At 40.8% G+C, this 24819-nt stretch overlaps 1 protein-coding gene across 4 annotated transcripts in view; it reads right to left on the minus strand.

Annotated features, from left to right (window-relative positions):
* The window catches only part of LOC128589810 (CD302 antigen), a 190133-nt gene that overhangs the window by 27624 nt on the left and 137690 nt on the right, over positions 1 to 24819 (minus strand). For 2 of the 4 annotated variants that reach the window (XM_053596507.1, XM_053596506.1), the window contains exon 35: positions 21134 to 22913. The exons of 1 other annotated variant lie outside the window; for it this stretch is intronic. In XM_053596507.1, the coding sequence (XP_053452482.1) occupies positions 22735 to 22913 (179 nt within the window). In that variant the 3' untranslated portion in view covers positions 21134 to 22734. Of the gene's footprint in view, positions 1 to 14359; positions 14531 to 21133; positions 22914 to 24819 lie in introns of those variants that run through there. One more of the 4 variants, XM_053596508.1, reaches the window with a different exon arrangement.

Here is a 24819-nt window from a genome sequence, read left to right on the forward strand (position 1 = left end):
CTTGTTCAAAGTATACCTCCAAGAACAGAGAAAGTTCCTAGATTATGAATATTCAGAGAAGTTTTCACATTGCACTGGAAAACAAGGTTTACGTTCTTATGAATGTTCTTAATTTAATACTTCATCAAAGCAGTCTGTGAAAATAGAACCACATCTCTTCCTCTGTTGCTATTGAGTTGAGGGGCATTTCCTTCATCTCTGCCTGGGTCTTTTTTGGTTCATTATGAAGACATGCATTTTTAAGACTAGACAGTGTTTTTCAACCTTTTTAAAAATATCACGGCACACTTGAACATATAGTTAGACTTTCATGGTACACTTACATTTTGTTGATAAAAAAAGTAAATAACGAAAGAATATACTTACTGTGCTTTGAATTTCTTTACAAAATAATTAATGATCTTTAAAATTTTTCACAGCACATGCTAAGATCCTCTCAGGGCACTCTGGTTGAAAATCACTGCTCTAGGATCTCACTAGCTAGCATTAAAAGCAAAAGTAAGAATGTAAGAGCTTGATTTTGGTGGGCAAAATGGAAAAAGGAGAAGAACATTTTACTTAATTCCAGGGAATAAAAGAGTACAAAGCATTAAGCTTCTACAGTCTTTTAGGTTTATACAGGTAAAGTCTTAGTGATTTTCTAGATACAGGTATTATTCTTAAGTTCTGTAGGTGTTTCATTTTTAATATAAACAAGTAGAAACAAGCCCTATTGCAAAAATCAGAACTCACCAATCAGCTACATTAATCTAAATTAATTTAATACTTTGGATTTTGCAGAACTCAGAATATGGCAGAGACCCTTAGCTGTCCCCAGTACTGACCTCAGTTTGTTATATAGCACAGAGCACCTGGCCCCAAGCTCAATTACTTCCAGTCTTCTCAGAACTTCTAGATAATGAGGCATGAGCGGAAGTGAAATGTTCAACATTCAGGTCTAGCCTTTAAGAAGAAGAAGTGTGCTGCCTGTACTGTATTCCCCCTTTCCCATTGGCTAAACCGTATTAGATCACATCTTTAATCATGCGACCAATGGAAACACCTAGGGATAACAGGGCAACAAGCCGGAAGGGTCCTAGGTGGATCTGTCCTGTCACATTCACATTGTAGTGAAAGAGCAACGACTTCTATCTTGTTAAGTCTTTGTTAATTCAGGTCACTGTTCTAACAGCTGCACCAGTAACCTAATTAATGTAAGGGGCTAAATTAAAATTATCCTAATGTGTGAGATGGGGCTTTGGCCTCATGCTGTCACTGCTAGTAGCTAAACTACCCAAGATGTACTGGGATGAGGGTAGATGTCCCAACATAAAATTTATTTTACATATAGGTTTTTTCTTCCTTCCTGATGTTTTATTACCTCTTGAATGAACATTTGTGACTACCGTGGCTTAAACTCTGCCAGGAATCTAGAACATCCCACTATGGTGGCTTAAAGATAGTTGGATAGGGATATTTTAGTAACAAGCACTTTCTTTGGGGAAAATGCTCATGATGAAACATTAAGTAAAAATTTTGGTTACAAAATTATAGTATGATCCCAAGATCAAAGAAGTTCATCAAGATTAAGGAATTGGAGATACCAGACACCTAGGTAGCAGGAGGGTTCAGAAGGCCTCAACAAGCTCTTGGTTGAAAGGCTGTATACGGCATAGCTAGATCTTTAGATCCTCTTCCTGACAAATAGCACTTAGCCATCTCAAGTTCGTTACACACTCCTATCGCCTTCTTTGAAAGTCTGGCCTTAACTCAGAGGAAAGACGTCTATTTCTTCAAATCTACTTCCAGGCTATCACACATTACTCTCTGTCTGCTTATCTTTGAAGTCCAAGCCATCTATCTACACCATTTTCCCCAAGACATTACAACTGGAATTTATTTTGACTTTCTCAAACTATTTCACCACACAGTTCTTTCTTTCCTATGCCACCATACGACAACCATATACAGAAGGAACACGCTTTAAAGTTAGACAAACTTGGGTTTTTATCTAGTGGTGAGACTTTAAACAACTTTTATTATTCCCTGTGTTTCCACACACACACACACACACACACACACACACACACACACAGGATATCCACCTCTCACTGGATTGTTGTTAACATAAGATAAGATGCCACAAACAGCACAGCACAGGGCTTACTATAAGGGAAGTACTCAAAAAATGTAGTTTTTATTAAACATTATCATTCTTGTTGTTTTTTTTTGGGGGGGTGGAGGGAGGTTTGAGACAGAGTCTCACTTTGTTGCCCTCAGTAGACTGCTGTGGTGTCACAGCTCACAACCACCTCAAATTCTTGGGCTCAAATGATTCTCCTGCCTCAGCCTCCTGAGTAGCTGGGACTACAGGCGCCTGCCACAACGCCCGGCTATTTGTTTTTTAGAGACAGGGTCTCGCCCTAGCTCAGGCTGATCTCTAACTCCTGAGTTCGGGCAATCCACCAGCCTTAGCTTCCCGTGCTAGGATTACAGGCGCCAGCCACTGCACCCAGACATTATCATTCTTGTTATTTTTTCCCCCTAGACAAGTGACCACTGTCAAAATATGGACTTGAGCCTTAGTAATTTGGGGATCCCTAACACTTCCTAGCTCTTAGACTATAACAGGGCCTTAAAATACTTAGCTGAATAAAGGAATCCTCTTCCTCGTCCTTACATAGCTTAATTTATCTAATCTGCATCTTCAAGCACTGCTTTTCCTGTGGGTTCCTTTTCTTCTTGAAGCATGTGAAATTTCTTTCTTTTTTTTTTTTGTAGAGACAGAGTTTCACTTTATTGCCCTCGGTAGAGTGCTGTGGCGTCACACAGCTCACAGCAACCTCCAACTCCTGGGCTTAGGCGATTCTCCTGCCTCAGCCTCCCGAGCAGCTGGGACTACAGGCGCCCGCCACAACGCCCGGCTAGTTTTTGTTGCAGTTCAGCCGGGGCTGGGTTTGAACCCACCACCCTCGGTATATGGGGCCGGCGCCCTACTCATTGAGCAACAGGCACCGCTCGTGAAATTTCTTAAATCTTAAAATAAGATCTTATTTCTTAAATAAGAACACTGTATACCCATTTTAAGAAAGGGAAAAACTATGTTAAAATTGTAATACTCAAATCACATTTGATTTCTGCAATTATAAGAGATACAATACACAAGATAACAAATGTTATACATTGTTTTGGTGCCCTCTGTACAACTGAATTGACCAAGTCTACTACCTTTCCTGGTACACTTTTTAAAAAGCAAACATTTTACTGAAATACTACATACAGAGCTGGGCACAGTAGCTCACGCCTATAACCCTAGCACTCTGGGAGGCTGAGGCAGACGGACTGCTTGAGCTCACAAGTTGGAGAACAACCTGAGCAAGAAATGAGACCCCCATCTCTACTAAAAACAGAAAAACTAGCAAGGTGTTGTGGGGGCTTGCAGTCCCAGCTACTCAGGAGGTTGAGGCAAGAGGATCATGTGAGCCCAAGAGTTTGAGGTTGCTGTGACCTATGATGCCATTGCAGCATTCTATGTAGGGTGAAAGAGTAACACTCTGTCTCAAAAAAAATAAAGAAAGAAAGAAAGAAAAGAAAAAGAGGGCAGTGATTATGGTTCAAAGGAGTGGGGCGCCAGCCCCATATGCCAGAGGTGGTGGGTTCAAACCCAGCCCCAGCCAAAAACTGCAAAAAAAAAGAAAGAAAAAAGAGAGAAAAAGAAATATAATATACACACAAATCATAAATATACAGGTTGGTGAATTTTCATAAAGTAAATATAGCCAAATAATCATCAGGGCAGTGAAGAAACACCACTAATTCCTTTTGTTCACAACTCTCTTCCAAAGATAATCACTATCCTAACTTCTAACATCTTAGTTTTGCCTGTTTTTGAATTTTATAATAATAGCATCATACGTGATTTACTCTTTTGTGTCTGGCTGTTTGGATAAACATTACTTTTATGAGATTCATTCATATTGTTAGCATGCGCCTGTAGGTTGCTCTTTCCCATTGCTATATGTAGTATTATATCAATTTATCCATTCTTCTGGTGATGAATCTTTGCATTGTTTCAAGTTTGTAAACATTGTAATGTTTGGGGGGGGGGTTTTGAGACAGAGCCTCAAGCCCCTGGGTAGAGTGCCATGGTATCACAGCTCACAGCAACCTCCAACTCCTGGACTTCAGCGATTATCTTGCCTCAGCCTCCCAAGTAGTTGGGATTACAGGCACCTGCCACAACGCCCGGCCATTTTTTGGTTGTAGCTGTCATTGCTGTTCGGCAGGCCTGGGCTGGATTCAAACCCCCCAGCTCTAGTGTATGTGGCTGGCGCCTTAGCCACTTGAGCTATAGGCACCAAGCCTAAACATTGTAATGCTGCTGTGAACATTCTAAGGGTATTTTGTAGGTGTATTTCTAGATGTTGATTGCTGGGCCATAGAGTGTGCCTATCTCCACCCTTTGTACATACTGCCAAACACTTTTTTAAAGTGGTTATAATTTTTACAAGCAAGTAGGTTTTTTAAAAAAATCCAGTTTGACAATCTTTGTCTTTTAATATTAAATACTGAATATTTCCACTAATATTTAATGTAGTTTACTGATGAACTTGAGTTTATATCTACCACCTATTTGTTTTCTATTTATCCTACTTGTTTTATGTTCCTTTTTTCTCTTTTGTCCCCTTTTTGGATTATTAAACATTTATATATTTTTCCCCTTTAGCTTATTAAATATATCTTCTTTAATTTTTTTTCAGTTGTGAGTAACCTGAAAATTACAAGATACAATACTGATTAGTACCTAAAATAAATGAGCATTTTTACCACTTCCTGGACAATGCTAAAATCATTCAATATTTTAATTTCATCAGCCTCACTTCCTTTACGTTATTGTTTTATTTCTGTTCTGCATGGTCAGTGTTTTCTTAGATTTGAACACATGTTTATCCTTTCTGTTCCTCTTCATACCAACTAATTTTCCACTTGCCTAAGGAAATCTCTGTAGTATTTAAGTGCAGTTCTACTATAAAGTCCTTCAGTTCTTGATATTCTATAAATGCCTTTATATTACCTATATGTTTGATGGGTATTTTTGAAAATATAGAAATCTAGGTGGCAGCTTATCTTCCATTTAAGCTGTACAGTTATGTAGCACATGAAGTCAGTTCAGTCAGCAATGGACCACATATGCAACAGTAGTCCTATAAGATTATGTTAAATACTATATTTTGTTGTATGTTTTCTGTATTTAGATACACAAATACTTATCACTGTGCTGAAATTACCTGCAGTATTCAGTACAGTAACACGCTGTACAGGTCTGTAGCTTTGGAGAAGTACACTGTGTCACACAGGCCAGGTGTGTAGTAGGCTATACCACCTAGGTTTATGCAAGTGGACTCCGTGAGTTCATGTAACGACAAAATCACCTATATGTGCATTTCTCAGAATGTACCCCTGTCGTTAGTGATGTCTGACTGTTGCTTTATTGTTTTGGCTTCCATTTTTTTCTAATGAGAAATTACCTATCAGTCTGATCGTTGCTCTTCAGATGATAATGTTCTTTTCCCTCTTTCTTGGTTTTAGTAGATTTACAGTGGTATGCTGAGTTTTGTTGTTGTTTTGTTGTTTAATCCTAAGAATTCAATACATGTCTTTTCTCAATGGTCACTTTTGCACATTTCTTGGGGCCATCATCACTTCAATTGATGCTTCTGCTCCATTCTCTCCTCCCTTTTAGGGACTCAAATTACATGTATGGTAGACTTTTCACCATGTCCCATTTATCCCTTTTGCCCTTTTCTTTATTGGTAATATTAGTTCTGAATTAAGAACCCAATTTCAGTTCTCGATGCTGTTAAACACATCTAGTGAGTTCATAATGTCAGTGACTTTTCGGTTATGAAATTTCCATTTGTTTACATTTTTATAAATTCTAGGTCTCTGGTGAAATCCTCAATCTTATTGTCTCTATTATTGAATTTATCATAGTTGTTTTATTTTATATTTTTTGAGACAGAGTCTCACTGTGTCACCCTCGGTAGAGTGCCATGGCGTCACAGCTCACAGCAACCTCACACTTTTGGGCTTAAGTGATTCTCTTGCCTCAGACTCCCAAGTAGCCAGGACTATAGGCACCCGCCACAACGCCCAGCTATTTTTTTGTTGTAGTTGTCATTGTTGGTTAGTAGGCCCGGGTGGGTTCGAACCCTCCAGCCCTGGTATGTGGCCAGTGCCCTAATCACTGAGCTATGGGCACCGAGCCAGTTAGTTATTTTAAAGCCCATTTCTGAGAAATCTAATTTCTGGATCACCTATTAGTCTGTTCTCTGCTTCTTCTCTTCACCCCTAACTTCCTTGGGCCTGTTTTTTGTTCTGCCAGGTAGCTCTGTATTCCATTCCTATACAAGAAAATTGTAGATCCTCTAAATGATGTTATTCTCCTCTAGAAAGAATTCTGATAGGAAGCTAGAATTGCAAAATCCACATTAAACCTATTAGGGATTAAATCAACCTGAGAAGGTATTAGTCTTTGCAAGGCCCAAGACCTATGGATCCCAGCTGAATGCCTGGCTATTAACTAGAAGCTCCTCTTCTTTGATGAGTAGAACTCAAATTTCTAGTTTCCTTAACATACCATGAGACTGCCACAAACTTGGCTTTGCTTTTAGCTTAACATTTTAGCAACTGTCCTAAGGAAAAAAGCAATATACACAGTGTTGGGTTCACCTCAGCCAACTGCCTTAGCAGCTCTCTGATGCCTGCAAAAAACAATTCTTACAGAATTTTATCTAGATTTTCTAATTGTTCTTAGTGGAAATATGAGTCTCTCACCCCATTATAGACAGAAGCAGAATTCCATCTTTTATAAGTTGATAACATTTGAGTTATATGTTACATCTCACAGGATAAACAGGAGTTTGCCATGCAAAAAAGGAAAAAGAAAAATTAAAGTCTAAGCAGAGGGAATACCAGTGACTGGCATCTAGTAAACACTACATTGGTATTTGCTGAAAGAGTGAACTAGGACATAAAAGGCAGATTTCTCCCTCCCACCACATTTTATGACACCCCAAACATTTTTATAAGTCATTGGAAGTTCTTGAGACACGGGCTGATAAATGCTCTCTTGTATTATTTCCAAAGTTAAAAACAGTGTTTTCTATTGGCAATAAATAACTCAAAAACATATACAAATTTTTGAGATATTGCTTTTTGAAATAAAGCATGTCTGATAAGCACACAAAATATAATCAATATGCAAATCAAGCAAAATTTACAAATTACTTCTTTGTATACTTGTAGTTCTTCTACTTTATAAAATAAAATGATCTCTTATTTCTAAACCACTAATTAAAGTACATTCTTACTTCAGTGGCCAGTCTTGTGTCAATTCTCCATGAAGTGTGTCCATCTCTTACCTGTAAACTCTGACTATTCTGAACTTTCACAGGACTTTTTACTATCCTTTGCATGAGAAGGCTTTTCTGGTTACAAGAACTAAAGACATGTTCAGGTTACCCCAGATGCTAGAGATGCAAGATTAGTAAGAAAGCTGAGGCTACTATGAGTAGTTAAATGGACTTAGAGTTCTTACACCAGGTTCCGTCTTGGCCTGCTGCTTAGCCTAGAGTAAGTCAGCTTTTGATTGAGGAAGTTTTCCTTCCCTCCCTCCTTCTCTTTCTTTCTTTCTTTTTTTTTTTTTTTTTTTGAGACAGTGTCTCATTTTGTTGCCCCTGGTACAGTGCCTAGGTGTCATAGCTCACAGCAACCTCGGACTCTTGGGCTCAAGCGATTCTCTTGCCTCAGCCTTCCGAGTAGCTGGGACTACAGGCACCCACCACAACACCTGGCTGTTTTTTTGTTGCAGTTCGGCCGGGGCCGGGTTTGAACCTGCCACCCTCAGTATATGGGGCCGGCGCCCTAGCCGCCCTATCACACTGTCTTAAACATAACACAGGATGGCATGCACAGAACAGGGGCAGTGCAGGGCCCTGGGTAAGCACATCAGGCTATGGAGAAAAGTCTGGCTCTGACTACATCACCTTAGATACGTTACTTAACCTTATTGTATCCTAGTTTTCTTATTTGTAAAATGGGGATGATAACACTACCTATCTGAGGGGGCTGCTATGAGAACATTCTAAGTGTTTGGGATTCCACAGTGAACACAAAGGAAAAAAAATTCTCGCCTTCCTGGAGCTTGTATACTAACTGAGGCAGACCTACAAAAGGTAAGTAAGTAAAAAATTGTTAGCTCTACTGCTGTGTAACTCATGAACACTTTAACAGGAGAAACATTTATTCTCCCACACAGTTGCTCTGGGTTAGGAATTTAGAAACAGCTGCTTACCTGAATGATTCTGGCTTGGGGTTTCTAATGAAGGTGTAGTCAACATACTGGCGAGGGCTACAGCCCTCTGAAAACTGAACAGGGCTTGGAGGATCAGCCTCAAGAAGGCTCACTGACAAGGATGGTGAGTTGGTGCTGGCTGTGGGCAGGACACCTCACTTTCTCACCATGTAGACTTCTCTACAGAGGTACATGAGGGTTCTGATGACACAGCAAGTGGCTTCCCCCAGAGCAGTGGTTCTCAACCTTCCTAATGCCGCCATGTATTTTCTTTGTTACAAAGGGGTCGCAACCCACAGGTTGAGAACCGCTGCCCCAAAGTGAGTGAGTCAAAGGCTTGCTCTCCTTTGAGATGGAAGTTCAATGCCTTACACATGTGTAATCCAGACTTGATTGTCATACTCCGTTATTTCCATAATACCCTATTAGTTATTGCATTAGTCAGAGAAACAGAACCAATAGAAGATATATGCACCAATAGGAGAGGGTGTGGGGGAGGATTGATTTATTATAGGAATTGGCTCACATGGTTATGGAGGCTAAGCAGTCCTACAATCTGCCCGCTGCAATCCGGAGAACCAGGAAAACTGGTGGTGTAATTTAGTCTGGGTACAAAGGCCTAACAACCAGTGGTGGGGAAGCAGTGTCTTTAGGCCAGAGAATCATGATCTCGGATGTCCCATGGAGGGAGAAGACAGATGTGTCAGCTCAGGCATAGAGAGGGAATTCTACCTTCCTCAGCCTTTTAGTTCTATCCAGGTCCTCAACAGACTGGATGATATCGTCACCCTGATGACGGTGGACCTTCTTTACTCAGTCTTAGCGATTCAGGTGCTAATTTTTTCCAGAGACACCCTCACAGACACACCTGAAATCATGTCATAAAATTAACCATCACAATTATAGAGGTCAGCCCTATTCAGTGTGGGAGTATTCATACGGTACAAGAGTATGAATATCAAGAAGTTAGAATCTTTGGGAGCTGTCTCAGGCTGGTGACCCCAGATATTAATAAGTACTAAGGATAAAAAACAGACAAGAAGCCAGGAGCAGTGGCATGTGCTACTCAGAGCCTGAGGCAGGCAGACCACTTAAGGCCAAGAGTTTAAGTCTACAGTACCCTATGATCATGCCTGTGAAGAGCCACTGCACTTCAGCCTAGGAAACATAGCAAGACCCATCTCTAACAATACAAAACAACCCCCCAAACATAGAGAAGGAAGATCCTGAGTGTGGGCATAAGGATTAGGGATGCAATTTTAGAAAGGTGTCCAAGCAAGATCTCATCATAAAGGTGACATATGAAGATCTGGAGGAGCTGAAGGAAAAAGTCATGTGGATATCTGGGTGGGACAAAGCCCCAGAGAGAGTAGTAAGTATGATGAGGATGATGATAACTAGGTACTCAAAGACCAATGTTGAATAATTAAATAAGTAATACAGAGATGGTCACCAACTTAGGATGCCTGACTTATTTTTTAACTTTACAATGGGTTTTATCGGGACACAGCCCCATTGTAACTTAAGTAGTATCTGAATGTGGCAATACAAAAAAATCAAAACCAAAAAGTGCCTCTTTATGCAGAAATGCAGAAAAATAGAAAACAGACTGTTGACTCACGTCCCCAAAGTTTTCAACCGCGTTCTCCTTAGGCTCATTTCAGCATTAGCAGTAAACGCCAGGTAATTCAACATAGAGCCTCTCTTCTCATGTTATAGATCCAAACATGTGTCCCAGAACAAGTGTTAAGCACTTCTCAAAGGACATGCTGAAAAATTATGTTGAAATAGTGGCTGCGTAACTCCTGTGAGGAGAGTTACTGAGGTTCACAGACCTCCTGAGCAGAAGGCTAACCTATGTCATCTTCAATGCTAAGTATCTTTGCTATAATCCTGTTATAATTAAAAGTCTGCCCACTAAGCTCTCTGCAAAGTGCCTGTTACCCTTACTTCTTCACAGCAGTCCTGAAAGATAGGTTGTTATTAATAATGCACCTAATCTTTAGGGATTTTCTAATTTTATAATTCTATTAATTTAACATGTACGGAAATTTAGGAGGCTGACAAAAATTTTAAAAGCTGTATTTAGCATAACTCCAAAAGTTTCCATATACGTCTTCAGTCTAAAATTACCACGTGCTAAGAGAATAAAATGTCATATCCACAGGAATACTTTGTATTAAGAGTCAAATCAAATAGAACTCTCTGTTCCTTTATAAGTTCTTCTTTGCTGCTGCCTCTTCCTCTTCTTTTTCTTTTTAAAGCAAGCGCAGCATAGGAGGAAGTGATCCTTGGAACATACTTGTCTTAAAAGTTAACAAAGGAAAGGCAAAGATTTTACTTTTCTTTTTCTGGTCACTAATAAGACCTTTGTTCCTTTCCCATTAAGATATGAGTTACATGATGGGCATGGTAGGTCACGCCTGTAATCCTAGCACTCTGGGAGGCCAAGGTGGGTGAGAATCGCTTGAGATCAAGAGTTTGAGACCAGCCTGAGCAAGAGTGAGACCCCCATCTCTACTAAAAATGAAAAGCTGAAGCCAGAGACTGGCTTGAGCCAACGAGTTTGAGGTTTCTGTAGTTATGAGGGCATGGCTCTTTACCAAGGGCAACGAAGTGAGACTCTATCGCAAAAAAACAAAACAAAAAAACAGATACTGAGTTACAGTTACTTACCTTCCACAAGGGCAACTGTGGCAGGAACACAGAAGAAGGGCTATTTATTACACTTACAGAGGAGAAAGGGGCTATTCCAAGTCCCTGACTAATCTGTGGCTGAACTCCAGGCTGTAAGATCTCCCCAGATCTCAAAGAAACAGAGCTACTCTGACATCCATCCCCTCTCTCTATCACCCTTCCCAACTTAGCTACCAAGGTGTCACCTCCATCTTCTCCCGTCATCTCCCTCCTCAGAACAGCTCTCATGATATTCATTCACAAAAGGGGTGTGCCACTGTTAATCTGCACCTTTCTGTACAGAGCATCACTGGTCTATTTTTTTACAGATTCAGTCTCAAGATCCACCCTCAAAATCTACAGTAACCCAGTAACAGAGTAAAATACTTCATATATACAATGAAAAATTATGGAAGATAACCCTGTTGCAAAACCAGTTTTCAACACATAAGTTAGCCATTAAAGGCTTCTCAATTATGAGAGAAGTTTTGAAATAATACAAGAAAAATAAACATTAGCATTTCAAATTTTATAAAAATACTCTAATCTAAAATAACTTTTCCTGAAATATAACTGTGCCATCCACAAGGGTCAAAAAAAGTGGCATCAACAGATTAAGAGGATTTAATCCTTTGAATTCAATTATAAAATGAGTGCATGGCAGAAGTAACATAATTTGAAAGAAATTTCAATCCAATTATCCTCTGTGCTTTTTAAATTATTCACCTACATTTTTCATCCCTTTATTATAAATTAGAATAAATTAGATGCACAAATCAAAACAAAAATCCACAAGACAGTAAAATTACTGCTGTTCTGAGCTTCCTTCAGAAAGAGGAGCAACAAGAGGACAAATGAGTAGGATGCATTCCGAAAGGCTCTGAAACAGGAATAACATGGAAATGTGAAAGAGAACGTGGGGCGTTCAGGGAAGCCTCGGAGGTACATACAAACGGAAGTCAGAGTGGTGGGGTGGGAGCAGCCGTCCAAGGACTTAGGGGAGGTGGTCGATGCAGAAAGACCAGCAGGTATTGGAGGATACACAGAATGAAGGGTAGGACCGGTGGCAAGAGATACCGTCAGGGAGCAAGACGGGCAGCTCATCAAAGGCTTGTAGGCTATGACAATTCAAAAGTAAAAAGCTAGATTCTGATCCACATAATGGCCACGGAATGAGGACTTAAATCTGACCGTGCTTATTTTCACCCATCCCATGGGAAATCACTGACCCAATAAACATATACTTGTCATGTACCATCCCCCAAACCACCATTACAGAAACACTTTTGAAAGGAAATGCTACGGGTCCTCACTCAAGAATTTAAAGAATGTCTTGTCTATCGTGACTTTCAAGATAGTAACCAAGAACTACATAAGATCACCAATAAACCCCAAAGTAACAGAATAACAATAATTTCCATTTCAACATTAAATTTAGACCTTATGCAATACTGTAAAGAGCTTTTCTTGAGTATTTCCCATTCATCAGAAAACTCCTTCTTCATGTAGTTCTAAGCCAAACATGAATCTTGATCCCGTCTGGATAGGAGATCTGTGAGGCATTCTGATGAAAAACATACACAGCCCGGTAACATCATGGCTGTGAATGCGCTTAGTGACCATAAGCATTCAACACAGGTAAGGTGTATGCAAACCATAGCATTCAACACAGGTAAGGTGTGTGCAAATCATATTTTCTGGTTGCAGTAATTACCCTTCATTTTGTTTGATGAGAACAAAGGGAAGGAAACCAAGATTTACCAAGCCCGTAACAGGTACTAGACCTGGTGTTTTCACTGAGTGCTCACAGTAACCCTCTAAGGTAAGTATTACCTCCACTTTACTGAAGTGCTGATAAACTGGGTAACCGGAGAGGCCAAAGTTCTTTCTAAATTAATCTTTAAAGCTTCCTGACTGAGAGGAGCTGATTAACAACATTAATTTATCGACATGCACTTCTAAAGGTCTTGAAAAGCCTATATCCACCACCCTGGACTTACAAGACAACAAAACTTTCCAATGAAAAGTTTGTCATCTATTGCTGGTCAAAATAAGTTCTCTGAAGGAGAGAGATACCAAAATCTAGAAACCGATTTTCTTAAAAAATCTGACAAGAAAACCCGACTAGCCTAAAGTTCAAATGCATGGCAGTGTAGAAGGTGGGTTAAGTGGGAGTCCAGATGTTTCTGGCTGTCAAGAAGGTGGGTGTGCATAAGGAAGTCAGGAATGGTCCAGCCCTGTCTTGGTTAAAATTAATGTTTTCACTCTGAACAGTGTGAAAATCGGCACATCTTGTTTCTGCTCCTTTGATAGGCAGCAGATGGCATAACTGGTCATAAATGCTGGTCCACCAAGCTTTTCGGAAAGGAGCCTTGAGTCTGTAGGCAAGTTCAGAGCTGCTTCCTAAGCCGCTACCTCCAACATGAGGTTCTTTGAAATATTCTTGCCTGTCCCCAGGCTTTGAACGGGAACTTATCTTTAAAAGTCAGTGAAACTGGGAGGGTGGAGGATTTCTTGCATAATCACTTCACTTTAAGCCCACACAAGTATTCCTTTAGTTCTTGTTTAATTTGCTCTTTAATTCCTGGAATTGTTCAATCAATAGCGATTTTAGAAACCTTTCTTCCCCTGAGTTTCCCTATCAACACATTTTTGACATGCTTGTATGGAAAACTTTTTTTTTTAAATATAGCCAACAGAACCGTGTATTTTCCTCACGAGTCACTATGGAAATGACTAATCGTGTGTAATTTTTCAGATGTCACTTGCACAACAACGGACTGGACGAGGATTTTTAAATCCCTCGGGGCAGGCGGGGTCCAAGCTCCCGCGTCCACGCTTCTCTGGAATCCAGGGGTTATTTGGCAGAACTGTTTTCCTGTTTCAACAACTTGAACGCCAACCGACTGGACAAACAACGCCGCTTGCAAAAGCGGGCCAGCTGCGTCCAGCCCCCCCGCCCCCTGCCCGCCCCTTCCCGGCCGGGCACCCGCGGGGACATCTATGCAGGCAACGTCCCCGCTTCCCGTGTCCTCCGAAACGCCCCGAATCCGTCCCCGTCCGCTCTCTAAGCCCCCTGCCCTCCGGTCAGTCAGACCCATGGTGGGGGGCTTCCCGGGAGCAGGGTCTGCGCTGAGGATGTAGATGCCGTGGGACCAGATAGGCCCCTCGAGTCCCCGGCCGCCCCCTCCCCCGAAGGCGCCCCTCGGACCCCACTGAACCCGCAGAGGCGACTCGGGGAGGACAAGACTCCCGGGCCCGCAGGGGCGCCGGGCTGCGCGCGGGCGGGCGGGCGCTCGCGGTCGGGGCTCCCGGGCCGAGGACGGGGCGCGGCAGGGGGCGGCTTACCCGCGAGCGTAGCGGCGGCGAGGCCCAGCAGCGGCAGCAGGAGACGGGGCAGCGCGGCCCGGGGCATGACGGCGGCGCGGGCCGGGAGCGGGAGCGCGGGGGAGGCGCCTCCGGGCGGCGCGGAGCGCGGGGCCGACCCCTCCCACCGCGGGGCGGGCGGGGTGTGGAGTACGGCCTGGGGCGGGGAGGGGCTCCGGGGAGCGGGGTGCGGAGAGGGTTCCCCGGGTGGGGGTGAGGAGGCCCCGGGGAGCGGGGTGCGGGGTGCGGGAGGGTGCCCCGGGAGAGCGGGGGGCGGGGAGGGGATGTGGGGTGCGGGGTGCAGAGAGGGTTACCCAGGGTCGGAGACAGGGCCCCGGGGTGCGGGGTGCGGAGAGGGTTACCGGGGGGCGGAGACGGGGCCCCGGGGTGCGGGGAAGATGCCCCGGGTGGCGGGGAGGGGTCCCGGGGTGCGGGGTGCGGGCGGGGTGCGCAGAGGATGCCCGGGGGGAACAGGGGGCAAGGAGGGGACCCCGGGGAGCGCGCGGCCCCTCAGGTCCCGCGGACCGGCCTGCGCGCTGCCTTCTGGAACTTCTCTCTTTAATGTTTTTTTAACGTTTCATTTGAACTGAGATAATTTCAGACTTTAAAAAATGTTGCAAGAATACAACAAAAACATTTCGTAACCCTTAGGCCCACTTCTCTAAATATCAACATCTTATATAACCCCGGTACGAGATCAAACCCCGGAAATCAGCGCTGGTATAAAAACTACTAAGGAAGCTGCAGCGCTTATCGCATTTATTCAATTATCCCTAATGGTTTTGTTTTCGGACCCAATACAGGACTGCACATGCATTGAGATGTCATGCCTCCTTAGTCCTCTTTAATCTGGGACAGTCCTCTGTCATTTTTTGTCACACGTTGAAAGAGAACTGGCCATTTTGTAGAATGTCCCTCAGTTTCCCTTTGTCTGATGTTTCCTCCTGATTGGGTTCAGGTTATGCTTTTTTTGGCAAGGGTACCACGGAAGTAATGTGCCCTGCTGGGGGGCTACGGTGGGGGCACGATGTCAATATGTCTTTGATGTTATCTTTGGTCACTTGGCTAAGGTGGGGTCTGCCTGCTTTCTCCTTCGGATCTAATGGCCAGAAACCTTTTCAAAGGCTCTTCCCAGTAGATTATGCTTCTTAGACGACCTGTCTGTGTTGCTAACTTCGGGATGGAGTCCTTAAACTATTATATATGCACAAACTCTGCAATTATAATTTGATCCGTGAAGACCTTTGGAGCCAAACAACACAAGCCAGGGCCAAGAAGGGCTGTTTGTGTAAGCCTCATATCACTGGCAAAAGAGTCCTATAAAATCAAATCTAAATTCAACAATGAGAAAACGAATTAATGGCAAATAAACTTAGGTAAAGATGCTCAACATCATATGTTACAAGAGAATGGCAAATTAAAACAAAAATGAAATACCAGTACACACCTATCAGAATTACCAAAATGCAAAACATAATACCAAGTGCTAGCAAAGATGTGAAGCAACAAGAACGCTCATTAACTGCTGGTGGTGCGAATCCAAAATGGTACCGTTACTTTGGAAGACAGTTTGGAAGCTTCTTACGAAACTAAAACATACTCTTACTATATGATTTAGTAATCTTGCTCCTGGGTATTTACATAAATTAGTTGAAAACTTAACCTACACACAAAAACCTGCACATGAGTATTTGTAGCAGCTCCATAATTGCCAAAATGTGGAAGTAATCAAGATGTCCTCCAATAGGTGAATGGATAAAAAGTGGTACATCCGTACAATGAAATATCCAGGCAGGGCCTGGTGGCTCATGTCTGGAATCTCAGCTATTCAGGAAGCTGAAGTGGAAGGATTGCTTGTGCTCAGGAGTTAAAGGCTGCAGGGAACTATGATTGTGCCACTGCACTGGATCCTGGGTGACAGAGCCAGACTCTGTCTCTATTTAAAACAAAACGAAAAAAAAGTACATTAATCATTGCTAAAAGAAATGAGCTATCAAGCCACGAAAAGCCATGGAGGAACCTTAAATGTGTATTGCTATGTAAAAGAAGCCAACCTGAAAAGGCTACAATGCTGTGTGATTCCAACTATGTGACATTTTAGACAAGACAAAACTATAGAGACAACAAAAAGATAAGTTATGTTAGGGGTTGAGGTTGGGAGAGAAGGAAGAGGTGAGTAAGTTTTCAGAGCCATGAAATCATCCCGTCTGATACTGGAATGGTAGCTGTGTATCATCATACATTTGTCAAAAGCCATAGAATGCATGAAACAAAGATGAGCCGTAATGTAACTGTGGCCTTTAGTTAATAATGTTATAAATATTGCCCTGATTTGATTAATTCACATAGTATGCTTATATCAAAACATCACGTGAACCTTATAAATATGTACTATACTATACCCATAATAGTTAAAAATTTTAAAAATTAAAAAATGTTACCAATATTGGCGCATCAATTGTAACAAATGTATTTCATTAGTGTAAAATACATTAGTGTATTTCATTAATTGGGGAAACTGTGTATGTGTGAGAGGAGGTATATGGGAACTCTATACTTTCTGCTCAATTTTTCTATAAACACAAAACTGCTCAAAAATCTACTTTTTAAAATTCAAGTCTAACCCTTTCCAACTCTTTCTAACCCTTTCTGTGTTTCTGACAGTCTAGTCTGAAATGAAACAATTGCACCAAGGAACTTTAAGCAAAGGGGTCTGTAAGGAGAATCACAGAGTGTTTGAGGTGGTTGGGGCCACCTGTATTTACTACTAAGGGAATTGAGACCCAGAGAAGGGATGTGACTTACCCATGGACACACAGCGAATGCCAAACAATGAACCAGAACCCAGGTCTTTTGTGGGTCTTTCTCACCCATTCCACGTTCATACCCTTTGACAATGTATAAAGGTCTTGCTCAACTTACTTCTATTTTTCTTCTCAAGCTGTCAATGATGGGTTTATTCTCTACCAAACCCAAACTGAATACTTCCAAAGGTACTGTACATCTAAATACTGACATATCTTTATTCTGGCATCCTTTGCACTGCTAACTGCACTGAGTTAGTGAACAGTTCTATGAGTTAACTGAGTTAAGTCGACAGTTCCATGTAGTCACGCAACTGAAAACATTTTGTTTTCCATCGTCCTACCTCAGGTGCCAAAGTATATTTTATCAATGTAGATAACTTTGTATTAAACTAATTTTCAACAATTGGTTAGATTTGCAATAGAATTGACATCCTAATGAATCAATCAAATTTAGGCGAATAACTCATTTTAATAGTGTTATTTTTCAAAGTCTCAGGAACTATGGAAAGGTATGTTTTTTCATTGTTAATTCTGACGTACAATGTCTAATTTCTTTGCTAATATAATAAAACAGACTATTTATTGCCTGTATGTGGGATAATGTGCTATTTCACTAAATCTCTCACAGTGATATCCAACCCCCCAGTGACACCTCATACTTTCAATTTTTCCTTCTTTCTCACTTCAGCTTCCCTCAAGCCAGACTATAGTCCTTTGACCTAATTTTTCTCATCCGTTTATTTCTCCCTTCTCCATCCAGTGTGGGGGCCATATCTTCTGTTCTTCTCATTCCTCTCGTACACTTACCTGGCCAACTCTGAACCTGGGGTCCTTTTGCCCAACTTTACTGAAGTAACTGAGGACAGGTACAGGCAATCAGTCAATTCTCCTGGTTGTCGCCTACAGTATGTGGGCCCTGTATGCTGCTTTGCAATCCTTATATTTTATTTTACCACAGTCATGGTCCTCTCCTATTCCTTTCAGTAGTTATTTCAATTTTTTATTATTCTGTTCAATTAGGACTCCCTCCTCTACTCCTGCTTTTCTCAGCAGTAGATCTTGCCCTCTAATACTCAACAAGAAAGTGGGAACCATCAGATGCAGACACACATCTTCAAATGCTGATCTGCAGGTCTTCTCTTGGTTGTTTTGTTTGTATTTCTTTTCTTTTTCTTTCTTTCTTTCTTTGTTTTTTTTTTAAAGACAGAGTCCCACTCTGTTACCCTGGGTAGAGTATTGTGGCATATAGTTCAAAGCAACCTCAAACTCTTGGCTCAGCCTCCTGAATAGCTGGGACCGCAGGTGCTCACTACAGCCCAGCTAATTTTCCTATTTTTACTCTTCCTCAACCTGGCCTCAACCTCTTGAGCTGAGGCAATCCATCTATCTTGGCCTTCTAGAGGACTAAGATTACAGGCATCAGCCACAGTGCTCAGCCTGTAGGTCTTTTCTTGTGATCTCAAAGAAGACATGCTTCCCCCATCCCACCCAAACTCAGTTTTTCTTTCTGCTTAAAATGGCCATGCTCATCTCATCTTCTATCTAAGATCTTCTGCCACTAATGACTCCCTCTTTCTCCTGAGCACCATCAACTTCTCTCTGTCCATGGTTTTTATTTTTGTTTTTCCTTTCAGTTTCTAAACCAATGAATCTCTTTATCCTCTCCTTTGGAACAAAATTTATTTTCTTTCTTTCTTTTTTTTTGAGACAGAGCCTCAAGCTGTTGCCCTGGGTAGAGTGCTGTAGCATCACAGCTCACAGCAACCTCCGGCTCCTGGGCTTAAGCGATTCTCTTGCCTCAGCCTCCCAAGTAGCTGGGACTACAGGCGCCCACCACAACGTCCGGCTATTTTTTGGTTGTAGTTGTCATTGTTGTTTGGCAGGTCTGGGCTGGATTTGAACCCGCCAGCTCTGGTGTAAGTGGCTGATGCCTTAGCTGCTTGAGGTACAGCCGCCAAGCCACAAAATTTATTTTCATCCTTTCTCTCCCTCTGGCTATGACACAATCCTTCTCCTTTCCATCTTTACCATATTTCTGAAAATCTCATGTTTCCTATTCCCTAAATTCTCTTTAACATTTAAGCTCACTCCTGTCCAATTCTGGCTTCAGCACTGTGCTGCATTTGCATTGGCTTAAGGCCATCATTGGTTCCCTACTTCCTAGAATCCAGTTTTACCTGACCCTGCCTCTCCATTGCTTAGCAACTGGATCCATATCAATTGCATTAAAAGGGTAATTGGCCAGGGAACTCAGACCCCAGCCTTCCCAGGACTGATCAACCACCCACAAGGTCCCTGGTTTTGGCATTGCTAGGCAGCCTGTGGGCCTGAGGTGTTAGGGTAGACAACTTCAGGCCACAACAGAGGGTGAGTCCCCTCTGTGTATTTCAGCTCTCCCAGCCCCAGGCTTGGTGAAATCAGGATGAAGGAGAAGGGTTGATAAGGGAGATGAGTGAAGAGCCTGCTGCAAATAATCCAGGAGGAAAAACAGGATAAAGACCTAAAGTGATACAGCCGACAATGGAGATAACCTGCTCTGTGAGAACTCTGAGGTGAAATTGTCAGAATTATTTTACTGGGGGATGAGGAAAGGAGAATTTAAAGATGACTTCTGGGTTTCTAGCTTGTGAGACAAGGAGTATGGTTTTATGGTTTCTTCATATTAATTGAAATAGAATATAAGAAGAAAAACTAGGGGAATGGAAGTTTCTCAAGTTCTGTTTGTGATTAACTTAGCTCAGAAAAAAGGGAAATAACATGTATACTAAATTTGTTGAGATGTAGATGAAGTGAGAATGTTTTCATTTAGAATCCACAGGGCATTAGAGGTAACTTCACAGATCATGAGGTCTAGTCAAAAAAAGGTCTTTATTTTGAGAACTAGTTAAAATTTGTTTTCTCAAGCACAATAACATTGTTGAACTAATTAATAACAGTTAGGTCTTTGCTTCTCCAAGCGAGTTTTAGGATTAAATGAGCCTAAGATAAAAAAAAAAAAAAAATCTGAACCTCTGACTTTCTACAGAAAAATATCAGTAGAGATACCAGGATTGGGGGTTATTAAGATTACAGCATCGATATGGAAGAGAGAATTCCTAGATAATGACAATATCTTGCCCTAAGATCAGGGATGGGAACTTGCTGTGTAGGGGGGAAGGGGAGAAGGGGATGATTACTGGTTGTTATACTTCATCAGTAGACCTATTTACTTGTTCTTTTTAGGTGCCTGGATTTAAGAGATCAATTTTGTCAGACCCCACGTGGCAACTGGATTAGTTAGAGAAAACTGGAGCAGACTGTCTTTAGTTCTTCTGCAACATTTGGAACAGTGAAATGAGGAAGGAAAAGAATATGGGCAGTGCCAGGCCTGGCACGGCGGCTCAGGCCTGTAAGGGCAACACTTTTGGAGGCTAGAGCAGGAGGATCACTTGAGGTCAGTGTCTGAGACCAGCCTAAGCAACATTGTGAAAACAGTATCTGCCAAAAAATCAAAAAATTAGCTGGGTTTGGTGGCACAGACCTGTAGGACTAGTTACTTGGGAGGATGAAGCAGGAGGATTGCTTGAGCCCAGGAGTTTGAGATCACAGTGTGCTGCAATCATGCCACTGCATCTAGCCTGGGCAGCAGAGGGAAACTGGGTCTCAAAAAAAAAAAAACTATAACAAACAAATAAATAAAATATAGGCAGTTCTGGACATATTGAGGATTTTCACATAGATTGTCCAGTAGGTGGTGGGAAATATGAACCCGGAACTATACATTTGGACTATTAGGTTGGAAATGGTTGTTGTAGGGGAAGGGCTGGACAGGATTTCCTAAGGGGAGGATAAAGAATGAGAAGTAAGTGGGACACTGATGGAATCCCTGCTGATCCTACTAGTCAAAACACACTAAGCAAGAGGAATCTGAAAAGGAGACGAAAATCAAACACTCAGAGATGTAGGAATGCTTATATTTATCCTTTAAAAAAGGTACACAAAATCTCTTAAAGAATGCCTCAGTTTACAATAGCTAGACACTTTATTTCTCAACATACTATATGACTAACATAATAAACCCCAATCTAGAGATATTTTCTTTTTAACAAGAATTAACTCCAACACTTTTACTTAAAACAACTTTATTAGGACATCACTACTATACTAATATACAGCTGTACTTTACACATCAAGTCCATCCACTTCTCTGAGGAAAGTCCAAATGACTAAAATTGTAGAGATCATGGGACAAGAGAACGTCTAACAAATTGAATAAAAAATATTTCAGGATAACTATAAACCACATGAAAACTGTCTTAGAAAATGTATTTACAACTTTATTATAATGTAAATACTCTAAATTTAAAATAAATCTGTGGATTTTATACAAAAATACTCTAAAGTATAAATAGAAGTTAAATGCTAAGTAAAACATTCACCATATCCAGTGGATGCTATTATTAAGAATAATTCTAGGTGTCAAAATTTTAAGTGATAGCCACAAAACAGTATTTCCTTAATTCATAACTTTAAGTCTTTTAATAGTAATTACAAGGTTTAGAGTTTCATTGAAAAATCCTTATTTTTACAAATGCAGGTTAGATAATTTCCTTCATGTACCCCTTCTCCATTTAGCTTATATAAAAAAGTAACAAAATAATAAAAAATTCTCAGTCAAAAGTCAATGCGCTTTGTAAAATTGTGAAGCATTCTTATACTTAATTGAGTCCCTTTAAGAAGGAAGCATTTACACGTACGACATCAGAAAAGAGAAAACGTGCTGTTTCACAGTACCTAATCAATCTGAAAATAATATTCTGACACTTTAGAAAATGGTAAGTGCTAAATCTTTAAATGCCATTGTTTCATGAACAATTATGAGCAGAAAAAAACCTTTGCATTTAAATAATACTAGTATGAAATATCTTTGGAGCAGTATAAGAAGGATCTTGCCAAGAGGCATCATTTTGCTATATAAAAAGTAAGCACAGCTCATTCTTTAATAATTTTCCCCCAATACTATAAATGGCTATTTTGAAACAATGTTGATACTATTTACAGCTAAGATTTTTAACCCTGAGGTACTAATTTTGTAATTGGTTGGATGCTTTAAAAATTAAAAAAATTACACCTAGGACTTTACATAACAAACACAAATGTAGCAAACACAATCTAATCTAATCATCTGTACTCTTATATTAATCTGACATAAAAAATTAAAAGTAGGTGACCTGGTAATTTTAATTTCCTGAGAAGTTTTGTGAAACAGTCCATTAAAAAAAAATCCTAGTTACTATTCCTACAGAGAAAATGCATATTAAAATTATTACCCTACAAACAATTTGGGCTTGGGTTCCAACTTCAAGTCCTCTCTGTTGTATAAATTAGAGTTATAAACGTGGCATTTAATGGGCAATCAATTCCGGATACCGGCATATACATACGACCTAAGCAACTAAAACAGTAGTTAAGACTTTTACTTTGGAACGGAGTAAATACTGACACTGGAAAATTTTAAGTGGCTCATTTTTCCTAACATATGAGTGCAAATTAGCAAACTTTTTGAATAATTTAGTCATGGAAGGAAGGAAGCATAATCTCATTTTCATTCACTCCTTGTTCATACCGAACTGATGAGAAGCGTGTCCAGTGGAAACGATTCTTTTGGAAGAAAAACCAAGTGAGTCCACTGATGAGAGCTAAGACACTTAGCACTGCAAAGGTAATAACTGTTCCTCTGTAATCAGGGCCTGGAATAGAGAAAGGTTTGACATTGAGAGAGACTACAAAAGTGATTATTATTGATTTTATACATTCAGGTATGTGTCACATACATGGGCTCAAAAATTGTGTACAATTTATATACATGGTTGTTTCATTGCATTAACACAGAATTCAAACTCATCATCAAACACTTAAGTGCTTTTTTTTTTTTTTTTTTTTCAAATTTAGGCGTTTTCCTTTTCATTCAAATCCTCTTCATTGCTACAGGAATTTTCTTCCAAAGAAATGAAAGGCACTTTGATTATTCTCACTTTTCCTTCCCAGTGCCCTTTTAGGATTACATCACTCCTCATATATTATCCTACTTTGATAGCAAATTTCTAAACGCTGCAAATTTTTGTGTTTGACTTAGCTGGAGCCAAATAAAACATTATTTGCTTTAAAATGATTTAAGCCTCTGCGATGACCTCATTGAATGCCTATTCAACTTCAACTGCTGTCCCAGGTTCCTCCTCTGACAGAAGGATTCATTCTGTCCCGTACCTTTTTTTTTCTTTTTTTTTTTTATTAAATCATAACTGTATACAATGATATGATTATGGGGCATCATACACTCACTTCATAAACCATTTGACACATTTTTATCACAGTGGTTAACATAGCCTTTCCGGCGTTATCTCGGTTACTGTGCCAAAACATTTACATTCTACATTTACCAAGTTTCGCAAATACCCCTGTAATATGCACCACAGGTGTGATCCCACCGATTCCCCTCCCTCTACCCACCCACCCCCTTTCCCACTTCCCCCTATTGTTAAGTTGTAGCTGGGTTATAGCTTTCATGTGAGAGTCCCAAATTAGTTTCATAGTAGGGCTGTGTACATTGGGTATTTTTTCTTCCATTCTTGGGATACTTTACTAAGAAGAATATGTTCCAGCTCCATCCATGTAAACATGAAAGAGGTAAAGTCTCCATCTTTCTTTAAGGCTGCATAGTATTCCATGGTATACATATACCACAATTTATTAATCCATTCGTGGATCGATGGGCCCTTGGGCTTTTTCCATGACTTAGCTATTATGAATTGGGCTGCAATAAACATTCTGGTACAAATATCTTTGTTATGTTGTGATTTTTGGTCTTCTGGATATATGCCCAGCAGAGGAATTACAGGATTGAATGGCAGATCTATTTTTAGATCTCTGAGTGTTCTCCATATACCTTTCCAAAAGGAATGTATTAATTTGCATTCCCACCAGCAGTGCAGAAGTGTTCCCTTTTCTCCGCATCCACGCCAACATCTCTGGTCTTGAGATTTTGTGATATAGGCTAGTCTCGCTGGAGTTAGATGATATCTCAAAGTAGTTTTGATTTGCATTTCTCTGATGATTAAAGATGATGAGCATTTTTTCATATGTCTGAAGGCCGTGCGCCTGTCTTCTTCAGAGAAGTTTCTCTTCAAATCCCTTGCCCAGCCTGCAATGGGATCCCTTGTTTTTTTCTTGCTGATGCGTTTGAGTTCTCTGTGGATTCTGGTTATTAAACCTTTGTCAGAGATATACCCTGCAAATATCTTCTCCCATTCTGAGGGCTGTCTGCTTGCTCTGCTTACTGTGTTCTTAGCTGTGCAGAAGCTTTTTAGTTTGATCAAGTCCCAGTAGTGTATTTTTGAAGCTGCTTCAATTGCCCGGGGGGTTCTCCTCATGAAATACTCACCCAGACCAATTTCTTCAAGGGTTTTCCCTGCATTCTCCTCTAGTATTTTTATAGTTTCATGTCTTAAGTTTAAATCTTTAATCCAATGAGAGTCTATCTTAGTTAATGGTGAGAGGTGTGGGTCCAATTTCAGTCTTCTGCAGGTTGCCAGCCAGTTCACCCAGCACCATTTGTTAAATAGGGAATCTTTTCCCCACTGAATGTTTTTAATTGGC

The sequence above is a fragment of the Nycticebus coucang genome, chromosome 7 (assembly GCF_027406575.1).
Source record: "Nycticebus coucang isolate mNycCou1 chromosome 7, mNycCou1.pri, whole genome shotgun sequence".
NCBI lineage: Eukaryota > Metazoa > Chordata > Mammalia > Primates > Lorisidae > Nycticebus > Nycticebus coucang.